The sequence below is a fragment of the Callorhinus ursinus genome, unplaced genomic scaffold (genome assembly GCF_003265705.2).
Source record: "Callorhinus ursinus isolate GAN/ISIS: 27379988/994484 unplaced genomic scaffold, GSC_fseal_2.0 scaffold2, whole genome shotgun sequence".
Lineage (NCBI taxonomy): Eukaryota > Metazoa > Chordata > Mammalia > Carnivora > Otariidae > Callorhinus > Callorhinus ursinus.
In genome coordinates this window covers 88,826,278-88,843,593 of record NW_027397064.1, presented here as the reverse complement: position 1 = coordinate 88,843,593, position 17,316 = coordinate 88,826,278, and the positions used below count along the sequence as shown (strand labels likewise).

The 17,316-nt window shown below is 36.4% G+C and overlaps 1 protein-coding gene across 2 annotated transcripts in view; it reads left to right on the top strand.

Annotated features, from left to right (window-relative positions):
- The window catches only part of HNMT (histamine N-methyltransferase), a 156,239-nt gene extending 139,505 nt beyond the window's left edge, over positions 1-16,734 (top strand). Inside the window, exons 7-8 of one of the 2 annotated variants that reach the window (XM_073884480.1) lie at positions 14,957-15,000; positions 15,247-16,734. In XM_073884480.1, coding sequence (XP_073740581.1) covers positions 14,957-15,000; positions 15,247-15,420 — 218 coding nt within the window. In that variant the 3' untranslated portion in view covers positions 15,421-16,734. The remainder of the gene's footprint in view (positions 1-14,956; positions 15,001-15,246) is intronic. The other variant, XM_073884486.1, reaches the window with a different exon arrangement.
- The last annotated feature ends 582 nt before the right edge of the window (positions 16,735-17,316 follow it).

The window sequence follows — 17,316 nt, the reverse complement described above, 5'->3', positions numbered from 1 at the left end:
GAGAAAATTGTCCTATTGTTATTATACAATAACAAATTCTGCTGTTGGCCTCCTCACAGATTCCTGCATGAGGAAAGAAAATAGATTTGGCATACTCGCACAGTCTCATTGGAATTAATCTTCCTTTCTACTTAGCGACATTTGTTTCAGATCATTAGCAACTAAGAAGGCAGTGTGTAAGCTGGCAGGGTAATTGAAGTAGAGATCCTTGGCTTACTGTTTCTCAGTAAAAATCAAGGTCCAAATACTCAAGGATTCTAAAATAGAAGAAAAAGAAGTAACCTATGGGAAAAATAATGTGAGCTTTATTTAAAAAATATAATTTTATTTGATACAGAAAAAAATTTTTTCACTTCCAAGACAGGAGATTGTTTGTTTCTTAATTGAAGTAAAATTGGTATATAACATTAATTTCAGGCATACAACATAATAATCTAATATTCATGTACACTAAAAGTGATAATCACAATATGTCTAGTTTACCATCTATCACCATACAGTTGACCCCCTTCACCTTTTTTGCCCACTCTCCAACCCCTTTCTCCTCTTATAACCACCAATCTGTTCTCTGTATCTATGAGTTTTATTTTGTTTGTTCGTTTATTTTTTTTTTTAGATTCCATATATACATGACATCATGGTATCTCTTTCTCTGACTTTTTCACTTAGCACAATATCCTCAAGGTCCATCTACATTGTTCAGATGGACAGATTTCTTTTTTTATGGCTGAGTAGTATTCCATTGTATATATACTATATCTTCGTCATCACATCATCCACTGCTGAACATTTAGGTTGTTCCCATAACTTGGCTATTGTAAATAATGCTTCAATAAATGTAGGGGTACTCATATCTTTTTGACTTAGTGTTTTCATTTTCTTTGGATAAATACCCAGAAGTGGAATAACTGTATTATATGGTAGGTCTATTTTTAATTTTTTGAGGAAACTCCATACTGCTTTCTACAGTGGTTGTACCAATTTACATTCCCACAACAGTGTACAAGGGTTTCCTTTTCTCCACAGTCTCTTCAACACATGTTATTTCTTGTCTTTTTGATAATAGCCATTCTAACATGTGTGAGGTGATATCTCATTGTGGTTTTAATTTGTATTTCCTGGATACTTCATGATGTTGAACATCTTTTCATTTGTCTCTTGGCCATCTGTATATCATATTTAGAAAAATGTCTATTTAGATCCTCTGCCTGTTTAATTGGTTTTTTTATGTTTTTGTTTGTTTGTTGTTTGTCATTTGTATTGTTTTTGATTTTTTTGTTTTGTTTTGCTTTTGCTATTGAGTTGTTTATATTTTTTGGATATTGACCCCTTATTAGATATAAGCTTTACAAATATTTTCTCCCATTCAGTAGGTTTCTTTTCATTTTTTTGATGGTTTCCTTTGCTGTGCTGAAGCTTTTTAATATGACACAGTCCTACTTGTTTATTTTACTTTTGTTGCCTTTTCTTTGATGTCAGATCCAAAAATTCAATGCTAAGACTGATCTCAAGTTGCTTGCTATGTTTTCTTTTTTTTTTTAAGATTTTATTTATTTATTTGACAAAGACCCCTTGAGAGAGGGAACACAAGCAGGGGGAGTGGGAGAGGGAGAACAGGCTTCCCACTGAGCAGGGAGCCCAGTGCGGGGCTTGATCCCAGGACCCTGGGATCATGACCTGAGCCGAAGGCAGACGCTTAACAACTGAGCCACCCAGGCACCCCTGCTTGCTATGTTTTCTTCCAGGAGTTTCACAGTTTCAAGTCTTACAGTCAAGTCTTTAATCCATTTTGAGTTAATTTTTGTGTATGGTGTAAGGTAATGGTCTAGTTTCATTCTTTTATGTGTGGCTGTCCAGTTTTACCATTTATTGAAGAGACTACTGTCCTTTCCCTACTATATATTCTTCACTCCTATGCTGTAAATTGACTGTATATGAGTTGGTTTATTTATGGGCTCTCTCTTCTATTCCATTGATTTTTGTGTCTCTTTTTATGCCAATACCATACTGCTTTGATTACTATAGCTTTGTAGTATAGTTTAAAATAAGTGAACATGAAAATCAGGGACTGTGTTCTTCTTAAGATTGCTTTGGCTATTTGGGGTTTTTGTGGTTCCATACAAGTTTTAGTATTATTTGTAAACCACCCTTATGATGTTTGGTGAAATGGCACTGTAATTTTGATAGGGATTACACTAAATCTGAAGATTATGTTGGGTAATATGACATTTTAAAAAATATTAATTCTTCTAATCCATGAACATGAAATACATTTCCTTTTATTTGTGTCTTTTTCAAATTCTTTCATCAATGTCATAGTTTTCAGTGTACAGGTCTTTCACCTCCTTGGTTAAATTTATTCCTATGTATTTTTTTTTCTTTTTGTGCAATTGTAAATAACATTATTTTCTCAAGCACTCTGATATTTTATTATTATTTTATAGAAATGCAACAAATTTCTATATATTGATTTTGGACCCCACAACTTTACTGAATTCATTTACTGTACCAGTTTTTTGGTGGAGTTTTTTGCACTCTCTATGTCATCTGCAAATAGTGCTGGTTTTACTTCTTCCTTACCATTTTGGATGGCTTTTGTTTTTCTTGTCCACTTGCTGTGACTAGCATTTCCAACTCCATGTTGAATAACAGTGGCAGGAGTGGGCATCTTTGTTTTGTTCCTAACCAAGAGGAAAAGCTATCAGTTTTTCACTATGGGGTATGTTAACTGTGGGTTTGTCATGTATGACCTTTATTATGTTGAAGTATGTTCCCTCCACACCTATTTTGTTGAGGGTTGGTTTTTTTTTTAATCATAAATCTATGTTGAATTTTGTTGTTCTTTTTCTTCATCTATTGACTAGACAATTTTTATCTCTCATTTGGTTCATATGGTGTAACTCTTTGATAAATTTGCTGATGTTGAATCCTTGCATCCCTGGAATTAATCTCACTTGATCATGGCATATAATCCTTTAATGTATTGTTGAATTTGGTATGCTAATATTTTTTGAAGAGTTTTGCATCTATGTTTATCAAGGGTATTATTTGTGTGTGTGTGTGTGTGTGACATATTGTCTGGTTTTGATATCAGGGTAATGTTGTCCTTGCAAAATGAATTTGGGATCATTCCCTCCTCTTCAATTTTTTGGAAGTGTTTGAGAAGGATAGGTATTAAATATTCTTTGAATGTTTAGTAGAAGTCACCAGTGAAGACATCTGGTCTTAAACTCTTGTTTGTATGGAGGTGGTTTTGTTTTGTTTTGTTTCCTGATTCAATCTCCTAACTAGTAATTGGTCACTTCAGATTTTCTATTTCTTTATGATTTAGTCTTAGAAGATTGTATATTTCTAGAAATTGATCCATTTCTTCCATGTTATTCATTTTGTTGGCATATAATTGTTCATAGTAATCTCCTTATGATCCTTTATATTTCTGTGGTATTAGTTATAACTTCTCTTTCATTTCTGCTTTTATTTATTTGATCCTTCTCTCTTTATTTCTTCATGAGTCTAGCTAATGGTTCGTCAATTTTGTTTATACTTTCAAAAATCCGCTATTAGTTTCATTGACCTTTTCTATTGCTTTTTTAGTCTCTATTCCATTTATTTCCACTCTGATCTTTATTATTTCCTTCTTTCTATTAACTTTGGGCTCCATTTGTTCTTTTTCTAGTTTCTTTTGGTGTAAGGTTAGATTATTTGAAATTTTTTTGTTTCTTGAGGTAGGCATGTATCACTTATGAACTTCCCTCTTAGGACTGCTTTTGCTACACTCCATTGATTATGGATTGTTGTATTTCCATTTTCATTTGCCTCCAGATATTTTTTTATTTCCTCTTTGATTTCTTCATTGACCCCCATTGGTTGTTTAGAGCATGTTGTTTAATCTTCACATGGGTATTTTCTTCTTATAATTGATTTCTAGTTTCACACCATTGTGGTCAGAAAAGAAGCTTGATATAATTTCAATCTTCTTAAATTTAAATTGAGATTTGTTTTTAAACATAACATGATTTGTACTGGAGAATGTTCTATGTGTATTCTGTTGCTTTTCAATGGAATGTTTTATATATTCCTATTAAGTCCTTTTAGTCTAATGTATAATTTAAGTGTGATGCTTCCTTATTGATTTTCTGTCTGGATGATCTATTGATATAAGTGGGGGTATTAAAGTCCCCTACTGTTATTGTACTGCTATCAATTTTTCCCTTTATGTTTGTTAATATTTGCCTTATATATTCAGGTGCTCCTATGTTGAGTGCATATTTACAAATGTTATATCCTCTTGTTGAATTGACCTCACTATCATCATGGAATGCCTTTCTTTCTTTCTCTTCTATTACAGTCCTTGTTTTTTTTTTTTCTTTTTTTAAAAAATTTTTTATTGTTATGTTAATCACCATATATTACATCATTAGTTTTTGGTGCAGTCTTCCATGATTCATTGTTTGTTCATAACACCCAGTGCTCCATGCAGAATGTGCCCTCCTCAATACCCATCACCAGGATAACCCATCCCCCTCCCCCCCTCCCCTCTAGAACCCTCAGTTTGTTTTTCAGAGTCCATCATCTCTTATGGTTCGTCTCCCCCTCTGACATACTCCCCTTTTCTTCCTCTCCTGTTATCTTCTTCTTTTCCTTTTTTCTTAAAATATGTTGCGTTATTTGTTTCAGAAGTACAGATCTGTGATTCAACAGTCTTGCACAATTCACAGCGCTCACCGTAGCACATACCCTCCCCAATGTCTATCACCCAGCCATCCCATCCCTCCCACCCCCAACCACTCCAGTAACACTCAGTTTGTTTCCTGAGATTAAGAATTCCTCATATCAGTGAGGTCATGTGATACATGTCTTTCTCTGATTGACTTATTTCACTCAGCATAACACCCTCCAGTTCCATCCACGTCGTTGCAAATGGCAAGATCTCATTCCTTTTGATGGCTGCATAATATTCCATTGTGTACAGTCCTTGTTTTAATGTGTACTTTGATATAAGTACAGCTACACCAAACTTTTTATTTTCATTTGCATGGACTATTTTTTCCCATACCTTCACTGTCTGTGTGTATCTTTAGATCTCAAGTGAATCTCTTATATGCGTACAAATGAATATTTTGCTTTTTAACAATTCTATTCAGCCACTGTCTTTTGATTAGATAATTTAGTTAATTTATATTTAAATTTAGTTCATTTATGTTTAAATTTAGTTCATTTATATTTAAATATGTACCTATTGCCATTTTGTTAATTGTTTTCTGGTTGTTTTTGTAGTTCTTCTCTGTTCCTGTCTTTCTTGCCCTCTTTCTTTTTGCTTTGATGCTTTCTTTAGTGGTAATGCTTATATACCTTTCTCTTTATCTTTTGTATATTTACTAAAAGTTTTTGGTTTGTGGTTATCATGACGCTTACATATAACAACTTATATCTACAGCAGTCTACTTTAAGTCAGTAACAACTTAAGTCTGATCTTTTTCTAAAGCTCAACATTTTCATTCTTCCTCTCACATTTAATGTTTTGATATCACATTTGATACCTTTTAATTTTGTGTCTCTCTTAACTATTATTGTAATCTTATTTATACTATTTTTGTTTTTAAACTTTATACTAGTTTTATAAGTGATTAATTTACTATCTTTACTACACATTTACTTTTCCAGTGAGATTTATTCTTTCTTCTCTATTTTTGTTACCAATTAGCACCCTTTCTTTTCAGCTTAAAGAAGTTCCTTTAACACTTCTTATAAGGTCAATTTAGTGGTGATGAATTCCTTTAGTTTTTACTTGTCTGGAAAATTCTTCATCTCTCCTTCTCTCCTTCAATTCTGAATGATAGCCTTACTGGGTAGAGTATTCTTGATTGTAAGTTTACTCCTTTTAGCACTTTTATTATATCATGTCATTCTCTTTTGCCTTGCAAAGTTTCTGCTGAAAAAAATCAACTAATAATCTTACACAAAGTTCCCTTTATGTAAGTTGTTGTTTTCTTCTCATCACTTTAAAAATTCTCTCTTTAACTTTTGACATTTTGATTATAATATGTCTTGATATGGATCTCTTTGGGTTTATCTTATTTGGAACTCTGTGATTCCTGGATCTGAATGTTGGTTTCCTTACCCAGATTTGGGAAGTTTTCAGTCATTATTTCTTCAAAATAATGATGAATTATTTTGCTTTATCCAGTCTGCTGTTGAACTCTTCTAATGTATTTTTCAGTTCAGTTATATTCTTCAGCTTTATGACTTGTTTGGTACTTTCCTATACTTTGTCTCTTTGTTAACATTCTCACTCTTCATCTATTCTTCTAAGTTCAGTGAGCATTTTTTTGACCATTACTATGAACTATCAAGTAGAGTATTTATCTCCATTTCATTAAGGTCTTTTTCTGAAGTTTTTGTCTTATTCTTTTATTTGTAATGTATTCCTCTCTTTCTTCATTTTGCTTGATACCTATTTCTGTGTGAGACAGCTACCTCTCCCAGTCTTGAGAGAATGGCCTTGTGTAGGAGATGAACTTTATCATTTAACCAGTTTGCCCAGCTCTTAGTTGTCTCTCAAACCTTTGTGATTGTCCTAGTAGCCTGATATGCTCTTGACAGATCCTTGTTGTTGAGAATGTGCCAAGACATGTGAGTGTTCAAAATGGAGTGATCTTATTCAGCATCTAGTTTCAGGCTAATTGGAAGTCAATACTTTGAAAGCAACATATGAAAAAAGTACACAAATATATACAATGCTGTAGGGCCACAATCATAGGCCCTGATGGCCTCTAGACTAGAACTGGAGGTGTTCCTTGGGTGACAGGTGCAAGAATCAAGACTTCAGAGGAGTGTATCTGCTCCTTTCTGGGAGTGAGCTGTGACAAGAGCAAGGGAGGATGCAAAGACAGTGTCTCCTTTCCCATGTTCCTACAAAATGCCTCTGCACGTGTGGCAAATCTGAAGCCTGTCCCTTTGGTTAAAGCTCCATGATAAGTAAATTAGTCTTTTTCACAGACATACTGGGGGTGTGTTTTAGTCTGTTGTCTGTGCAGTGCCCTGGGTATGGTAACCTCGAACAATCCTATGATGTAAGTCCTATTATAGCCCAACTTTACAGATCAGGAAACTGAGGAACTTAATTGTTAAGTAAGTAAGGTCACAGTCATAAGTGATACAGCCAAGGTTGAATCCCAGACAGTCTGGGTCCAGGATCTATGCAGACTATTACACTATACCTCCTCTGCCATCTTATCACATTTTCCTAGTAAACATGTTTTTCCACTGTTAGAGACCAATATTTACAGACATTCTCTTAAAATCTATAAAAATCACTCCCTTTCTTCATTCTTAATTGATGACCTTGGTTTTTTTTCCCCAAGAAAACAAAGTATTCAGAAGACAATTACCTCATCTTTCCATCATCAAATCTCCCAGTCTCTATAATCAGTGTCCATATACCCAAGTTTCTGATATAGCAGGTGAAACATCCTTACTCAAATAGGACTCCTAAAACTAATCTGTCTAAAAGGGAACTGACTTGCACTCCTCCTGCCTGCTCAGGAATTTGGCTCTTACATCTCATTTACTCTACTTTTTGTGTCATTCCTAATGAATTATGTGCTAGAGGCAGTGATGCCCATTAAAGATTTCAATTGTTTTCCTAAATTTTCCAGTCATTAGGCAGGCCATGTGATTACTTCTGACCAGGTAAATATATAACCATCTCAAACTAAAAGAGTGAAAAATCCCATGTACACTTTTCTAGTCTTACTCTTCTGCTATAGCATTTCAAGAGTTTGCATATTTGAGATCATGCAGATATAGGACCATGGAGCCTCAGTCAGACAGGGGCCTCAAGAAACTATGGATAGCAGAGCTTCCTGCCTACTCTCCCTAAACATGTAGCATGGGTGAGAAATAAACCTTTGTTGTGGTAAACCACTGGAATTTGGGGCCTAATCTGTTACTTCAGCATAACTTAGTCTACCCTGACTAATAGAGCATACAAATATCTTATTAAAAAACATCTCTTGACCCTACATTCCCTTCCAGCTAGTGTCAACTTATTCTGCTTTCTTTAGAGAAAAATCATGGAATGTATTATCTACATTCAGTCTCCACTTCCTTGCCTTTAAAAAATATCTGTAATCAGGCTTTTTTCCTTACTCTTAAAAAATGTCACTAAATCCATCAGTCAGTTCAATGTCCTTATGTTTTTCAACTATTATCAAGCTTTATTCTCAGTTTTGTTTATTTCACAGATGACTTTCCTCTAGTTTTAGTTGTCATTTTCTTTTTCTCTACTTTTTCCTAAATATTGTCCTGCCCCCAATCTTGGTCCTTGGCCCTCCTCTCTATCTCCTTCAGTGGTTTTATCATTTCATGCATCTATATGCTGATGACACCCCATTTATATACCCCATCCAGACCTCTCCCTGATGCTGGACTCATCATTGAGTAGTTAATAGTAATAGTTTAGAGGTGTCTAAAACATAGCATGTTCAAGTCAAAACTTTTTATTCCCACTGCAATCCCTCTAAACGTTGGTTTCTTTACTATTTTCCTCATTGCAGCCACTAACATTCACTCATTTCCTAGACTCAGTCATGGCCTATGCATTGGATGAAGGCTGTGTGCTGCTAAAATTCTAGATGGCTCCATTCTTTTATTATTCTTTCTCCAATCTCAACTTTACCCATATATAATCCATCAGAAAGCTCTGTTGGGTTTACTCTTAAAATATATCCATGTCCCATTACTTCTGCTCACTTCTTTAAACGTCACACACCTCAGATACCATCTCCTTCATGGACTTTAGAAATTAACTCACAACTGGTCTCCTTGCTTCTACTCTCCCCACACTACAATTTATTCTCTACAGAGTCACTAGGGAGCTCTTTAAAACCATACATCAGATTATGTCACTTCCCCTGCAATACTCTTCTACTGCTTTTCATCACATTTAGAATATAGCCCAGCTGCTTACCAAGGACTCCCTTGGCCTACACAACTTGGCCTCTGCTACCTTCCACGCTTACCTCCTGCTTTGTTCCTCCTGACCCTCTCCACTTCAGCTATACCGTCTTCCGTAAGGTTTCTAAAACACTCTTAGCTAGTTTTTGCTTCAAGACGTTGACATCTGCTGTTTCCTTCCTATGCTGTGACCTCTCTAATGAACACTGTTTTTTAGATCTTCACACTACTTGTCCCCATATATCTTCAGATCTCTGCTTAAATATCCCCTCCTCAGAAAAGCCTACTCTGACATCTATTCTAAAACAGCCTTTCAACTTCCTGCATTCTCTCCCACTTTCTTGGTAATATTTACCACCCTATAAAAATATATTCTTGTAGGGGCACCTGGGTGGCTCAGTCATTAGGCGTCTGCCTTCGGCTCAGGTCATGATCCCAGGGTCCTGGGATCGAGCCCCGCATCGGGCTCCCTGCTCCACGGGGGGTCTGCTTCTCCCTCTCCCACTCCCCCTGCTTGTGTTCCCTCTCTCGTTGTGTCTCTGTGTCAAATAAATAAAATCTCAAAAATATATATATATACACACACACACACATATATATATTCTTGTATATACTTGTTTATTCAACTATTTAGTGTCTGTCTTCCCTAATACAATTTCAGTGCAGGGAATTTGTCTTGTCTGTCACTGGATTTCCAGTGCTCAGAATAAAGCTAGGCATCTAGTAGATGCTCTGTACATTGCTATTATATTAATGAATGAATTAATAAGTCACACATGTGTACTTTTGCATATGGTTCTTTTGGAATTTTATCATTTTTTTAAATGAAAGGGAAAGATTCACTGAGGTGGAAAATATTTCTGACATAGAGAAGATCAGGAATGATCCCTAGCTGAATAAAGGCCAATTCTACGAATAGTTGACAAATTGGCTGAGTTTTGGTCAATTCATTTTTTAAAGTCACCACCTGAAAGTGTAGGTTTTTGCAGTCACTGGATCAGCCATGCAGTCAATCCAATTCAGCCTCAGAAGTGGGAAATAGATTGAATGTTTTTAAACCTATATTTTTTATTCTCCCAACAGAGGCAGTCTATACCTTGGGCAATTTCCAACCCCAAAACCATAAGTTTATGAAAATCTCTATAGTGTTAACCTTGTTGCATCCACTTTCCTGCTGCATGATTTCCTCTTCACATTCAAGTACTTAGAAAGCACTTGCCCTTGTTACTAGAAAAACTAATGTTGGAATCTCTTCTAATCTTCATGTTTCCCAAATTCATATTAACAGAAGGGGAAGAGACCAACAATCTCATTTGTGGTTATTCCAAATACAGCCTCATCTTCATCTTCACATTTGAGCACTAAGTTTAAGAGCAAAATTCATCACAGAGCAAAGAAAAGGGGCAAATTTTAGCAGTTAATCTTCCGGACAACTTGATCCGACCTAAATGCTTTGTAATCTCTCGTTAAACAAAAGCTTTAGCTTCTGTAATCCTCCTTTTTATCTATCCTTATGAAGCTTCCTGCGGCTGAAGCTGCTGCTCATGTTATTTTTATAAACAGCATAGATCTCTGCCCACAAATGGTTTTCCAAGGGTGATGGCAGCAGGGTCAACTTAGTGTCATGAGTCATATTTCCCTCCCTTTGGAAACACCTGCCCAAGCAAAGTACGAACATCCTTTGCTTGTATTCTCACTGCACAGACTTCCTGTTACTGAGCACCCAGGCAGCCAAGGGCCCTGGCTCATTAAAGCATGGCTGAGAGACTACTGTCTGTCTGCACCTTCTGTTCTTGAAATTCCAAGAAAAGCCTTCCATTTGTCCTGTAATATGCACTGTGCTGCCCTGTGCCACACTGTACACCTGGCTCCACCCAAAGTCTGGTGTGTTTGGTAGGGTCCTTTGGTGGTTGTGAAATTTTGTTTCTCTTCCTGAAGAGAAACATCAAGGAAGTTCAGGCTCCATGACTCCAGACTGATACCCTAAGGAAGAAACAGTCTAGCTAGGACTGAAATGGCTCATGCTGGCCCAGTCACTGTGAACTTTCCAACAGGCATCTTAATTTTTTTCTTTAATACATGCTGATGAAAGCCTGCATATAGAGTCAGTGAAAGGCAACAATTCAAATAAAATCAAAAATAAAATAATTTAAAGCATATATCACTATGCAGAAACATCAGAGAGAGCAATGTGACTGTATGTACACATACACACTCTGCAAGGGAGCAGCTGTCCATCTGTCTTCTCACAAGCCCATGCTCTAAACATTTGTGAAAGAGAAACAATCTCTGGATAAATCCTCATAGGATAAAGACCCATTTTGACTTTATCTATGACCTAGAACTCTGGACTCAGACTCATTGACCAGAAAGTCGCCATCACTGGGAATGAAGAGAACTGGATTCTCAACAAGTAGCCTACTTTAATGAAAGGGGTATGGACTTTAGAATTAAAGAGACCTAGCTTTAAATCACTCAGATTCCATTTATTAACTGTGCAACTATAAGCAAACACCTTAAACACTCTGAGCTTCCATTTCCTTGTATGCACAAAGCTTTTTGGAAGCATTAAAGATGATGTACATGAAGAGGCTAGAACAGAGTAAGATCTCAGGGAATTGTAGGTAGTTTCTACTATAGGCCAACTCTTACTCTTGTTGGATAAGACACACCATCTCTTTGGGCTCCAGTTATTTCCCCTCTAAGTATCAAGTCTAGAGCTCAAAGATTCAAAACCTACTGGCTGCGCTTATGAAAGACTGATGATATAAAGAATTAGGATTTTCTTGACAAAAGTTGATGAGTCTCTTCCTTCTCCTTGGTGTGTCTGGATGGTAGATGGGCAAAAGTTCTGTCTACATATGCATAGGTGTTAATAAAATGGGACAAGATGATGGTAAGTCCTTAGGGAAGAAAGTGTAAAATTCCCACTTTCATCTTGGCTTTGTGCTCACTTTCTCTCTCTCTCTCTCTCTCTATCTCTCTCTCTATCTCTCTCCCTTCTTCTTTCTCATTCTCTTTCTCTTTCCAAATGGAGAATGGAAAATGTACTGTCTCAGGCTTACATTTCATGAGATTATTAACATAAACATCCTTATAAAACTATAGGCAAACATAAGCTATATTCTTAACTATGAAACTTATTGTCTACAGTTTTCCTTGGATATATATTATGTTCAACTCTGGACTGTCCTAGAAAACAGTGATTGAAATGAAGTTAATGTCCCTAAAGTGCCCTATATAAAGAATACTGGGTTAAAGTTATTCTTTGGAATACTTGCATTTGGAGAGTTTCCCAAGAGTCTTCTTTCCACACCCTATATTTGATTTGTATTAGATAATTTCATCTGTCATCCAGGACTGCCACTTATTTCCTACAAAGGAAAGTAATGCAGCTGGACTCAGTGCCATCCTTTTTAAAATGTGTGCATATACCAGGACTTTCTTGACCTTTTATTTAGAAGGTAGGTAATAGAATTTAGATGGGATTAATCAGTACATAGTTATATGTACACACACACATACTGTTTTGAATTGAGTAGCTGGCATTTTTCATTTGTTTTTTTTCAGGTGATCAATCTATCCTTAAATAGCTTTCAAAAGACATGAACTGGTCTGGCTCAAACACTGGAGTTTTCATTTCTTCTTATATTGATTACAGTAACTACAATAACAAGCCAATATCCACCGGGTAAAGCTAATCTTTCTCATGCTGGTGAAAAATTATTGAATTGCATTGACCTATTTTTCTTTAATGGTGTGAAATATGTTTAATCATTAAAAGTGTCCTCAAATTGCCTGATTCCCACTTGTTTTTCAGCTTGCCAGGCCTCAAGTGAGTCAGAGTGATAACTCCACACACCAAACCTTTTGTAAATGAATTACTGAAAGAACCTCCAACCTCAGAACAAATGCTACAGATAAGATGGAGTCTTAACACTTATACCTGGCCATCTTTAGCATCATTTTGATTTGTACTTCTGAATGGGTATAATAGTTTTCTGTTGCTATGTAACAAATTATACAAATTAAACAAATTTAAATTTAGGAGCTTAAAACAACACACATATTTATTATCTCACAGTTTTAGTGGGTCAGAAATTTGGCCATCTCTTAAATGAGTCCCCTATTTAAGGTCTCACAGGGCTGCAATCAGTGTGTTGTCAGCTGGATTGAGTTCTCATTTGAAGGCTTGAAAGTATCCATATCCAAACCTACTACCACTGTTGGCAGACTTTACTTTCCTCGTGGCTGCAGGGTTGAGGGCCCTGGCTTCTTACTGGTTGGAGGCTGGGATTGCTCTCAGTTCTTAGAACCTGCCTACAATTTACAATTCCTCACCATGCAGACTTTCCCCAATGGCTGCTAACTTCATGTTAGCAGGGTGAGTCTCTACAACAATTTTGCTACCAAGGTCATTTTATTTTATTTTTTTTTTGTTTTTTTTTTTTAAAGATTTTATTTATTTATTTGAGAGACAGAGAGAATGAGAGAGAAAGCACATGAGATGGGGGGAGGGTCAGAGGGAGAAGCAGACTCCCCGGTGAGCAGGGAGCCCAATGCGGGACTCGATCCCGGGACTCCAGGATCATGACCTGAGCCGAAGGCAGTCGCTTATCCAACTGAGCCACCCAGGCGCCCACCAAGGTCATTTTAAATATGGGAGTGACAGCCTTTGCTTTTGCCATATCCTACTGGTAAAAATCAAGTCACAGGTCCCACCCACAGTCAAGGAAAGGGAATTATCAAAAGAGCACAAAAACAGGGAGGCTGGAGGCATGGGGGTAGGGCTCATTTTACAATCTGTCCAGTGATAGGTACAAAAGGCAAAATATTGGGAAGGGCATAAAGGAGGATTCAGGACACCAACACTCTTCAAGAAGATAAGGTTGAAGGCAGAGATGGAGATGATAATGTGACCAGCCAAGTAAGACTAACATTTGGCACATTTCTAAACTCATATTTTTTAAAAATATTTGCTCCAGGGGAGGTGGGTTGGGGGATGGGTGAAATAGATAAAGGGGATTTAAGAATACACTTATTGTGATTAGCCTGGAGTAACGTATAGAAATGTTGAATCATTATGTTATACACCTGAAATACTATATCAATTATATTTCAATAAAAATTAAAAATATAAAAAAAAATTTATTCCATGTTTATATAGTGAAAAAATAAAGTGCTGTGAAGGGAGGAAAGAGAAAAAAGAATGCTGAGGACAGCAGTCAAATTTGGAAACTTACTCAGTAAAATAAATCCTTGCATTAACTGTCACCTCCTCCTCTAGAAGGTCATCTAGTTACCACCTGCTATTATTCAGTTATGCTGAATAACAGCCTCACCATCCTAACCCAAAGTATCCTATAACATTGTTCCTTTTAACTACAAGTAATACTCATCATAAGACAAATTTTGGTAAATTGTTTTTCTCTAACTCCTTCAATTCCTGAAGATATAGCAGAGTCTAACAGATCAACTCCCACTAAGACTGTATCCTTAACTGAGCTATGCTTTTATACTTACTAGCAGAGTTTTTAAACTTGGCAATGCAAAGAATTAGGATGGGTAACAGCCTTAACTATTACTACGTTTTCTTAAAATTTTTTATTATGTTCAATTAGCCAGCATAAGTTTTGTCAAACACTAACTGGAATAACTTCTAACTATATAGGTGTCTATTTCCAGCTGCCTGATTTAGGTTTCTGGAATCTTTACCTTGTTAGAATTCAGGTTTGGAGAATTTACTGTCCTATAGAGAAATTAGGGTAGAGTGTTAACTTTGTAAGTGAAACTACAGAACTTCCTATAAATACTTTCATATTCTCTGAAATAAGACAAAATATACGGAACAAAAAGGGAATACCAATTATGATTTAGATATCCTAAATTAGCAAGAAAAAAAAGAAGGAAGGAAGGTAGGAAGGAAGGAAAGAGAGAAAAGGAAAGAATGAAAAAATAAATATACAATTAATTTTGAATTATGATCACTTCCTCTCAGGGTTCTCTTTGGAAATTCCCACCTTGGCCAGCAGAGCTCCTGAGGTAAGGGCCCTAAGTAAGGGGAGCCTCACAGTAGTCTACCACCATTTGTGCTACCTGCTTGACCTCTGGAGACACTGACTTGTCACCCAGGTTTAGTGCCTCAATTATTTCAGTGCTTTCTCTCCTTTAGGAGACCCATGGGAGTGGGGTGTGGGGGGGGGAAGCAAAAACAAAAATCCTCTTGGTTAAAAATTTCTCTTTATCTTTTATTTTTGATTTCTGAATCATTTTTCCCCTTATTTCCAGATTCAACAGAAGTACCTCAAACTCACTGCAACCAAAATTTTCATTGTTCCCAAAAAGCTAGCCAAGGAAAACTTCATGACTACATTAGAACTTGAAGTAAGGATATTTGTGGCAGAAGAATTCCTGTACATCCAACCCAGACCTACCTTCTACCTTTTCATCAGGAGGCATTAGCTTAGGTCAGGCCATCTCTTCACAGCCCAAAGTGGGGAAATACTCAAGTATGATTATTTGTTCTCACACCAGTCTCTTGCCAGACTGCCATTTTTACTCCTTTCCATGTATCAAAATCTGGCTGAGCCTTCAGGGTTCATCTTCAGTCCCTGTGACTCCTCTGCTCCAGTGGTCTCAACCTGGGCTGCATAGTAGAATCTCCTGGAAGATCTAAAAGAAAAAAAATCCAATGTCCAGATCCCAAACATGTTTATTCAGTTGGTCTAAAATGGAGCATGAGCATTTTTAAAGAGATCTTCAGGTGATTCTAATGTGCAGCAAGATTTGAGGACTATTTTTACATTTAATTCCATTCAACTTGAATTACATTTCCTTTTGTAGTTTAATTATATTTTCCATATTTCCATGTGTAAATTTCTCAGCTTAGAGTTAAAAAGCTTCTTGTTCCTCCAACTGTGGATCCTCATTTGCTCATCCAGTCAAGAAGAGCTTTTTATCTTTAAAATAGAAAACTGACTCTGCTTGTCTTAAGCTTATGTATAACGAGGGAAAGTGTCACTTTGGGGGGCATGGGGCTGAGAACATCCTTTACTGTTTAACAACCATTGTGTACAAAGAATAGCAAAGCCTTACTTCCTGGCAGAATAAGAGTTAACTGTGTCATGGGACTTGAGGGGTTCTTGGCAGAACATTTGATTTAAATATCTGTTTTACTCTTGCTGCCACATTAGCAGGACTTCTGTCATTAGAGATTCATGTATTTGGATTAAGATTTCACCTCTTTAGGAGCTTTTCATTAGTCATAAATAATCCTAGAAGGATTCATTAAGACCTTTGTGTGAGAGCTCACCGGGTCACTGTTGCTTGCAATAAGAGGAGGCATGTACAATTACCATTTGTAATAGACTTTGTCTCTTTCTCTATGCTCTCCATAAAGGCAGAGCTGTGCTTGTATTAACTATTATGTCCCCAGCACCTAACTCAGTGTCTGGACAAAGCAGATTATAGTAAATGCCTTTGAATGAATGAATGATGAATAAAAGAATGAATGATTACACGAGCAAATGGATAGCCACAATTAGTTATGAATCCTGAAAGAATAGAAAGAGATAGAAAAAAAAAAAAGAATTGTTGGAGGAAAAACATTACCATGTCACAGTTGTCCTGGAGTTTGAAGCTTTGCACAACCTTATCTCATAAAGTATGTTAAAGACAATTCCCTAATAGTTCCATTTTGAGGCTGTTGACTTTTTTTGCTGGGATGTTCCCCCACCATCTTTTTTTTCAATAATATTAATAAAAAGTACAATCAGAGCTACCATTTATTGAGCTTTTACTAAGAACCAGACATTATACTAATTACTTAGGTATTTTTATTGATCCTCTCAATAACTCTATGAGGCGGGTATTTTCATTACCAATTTACAGATGAGGAGACCTAAACTTACAGAGGATATGTAAGTTCTGACAATCAAATGGTAGATGTGGGATTTGAGCCACAATCTGTCTGATTGGTTTCATTGGATCCTGATGCTCCTCCTTTCATCTGCTTTCCCTGACCTCAACATATACTCTTTCTCCTTCTATCTCTTTCACACGGTCACACATACACCTTAGGCACGAGGATGCAATTTACCCTCTCTGAATATATGGTAGCCTGAAGAGGTTTGAGTTGGGAGGCTACAGGCAATATTCCAACAGTAAGGATCAACACAGCTTCTGGAATTGAACTTAAAATGCACACAGTTTCTCCACAGCCAATATGCAGAGGAAAATATGGTGAGGTGTTAACGTATTTTGTTCCACAAGGAACAGTGGGAAGGGTCTTGAAACAGCAATTAAATACTCTGCCTCAGTAATCCAGTTGTCATTTTTGCTTAAAACTTATTGGCCAAG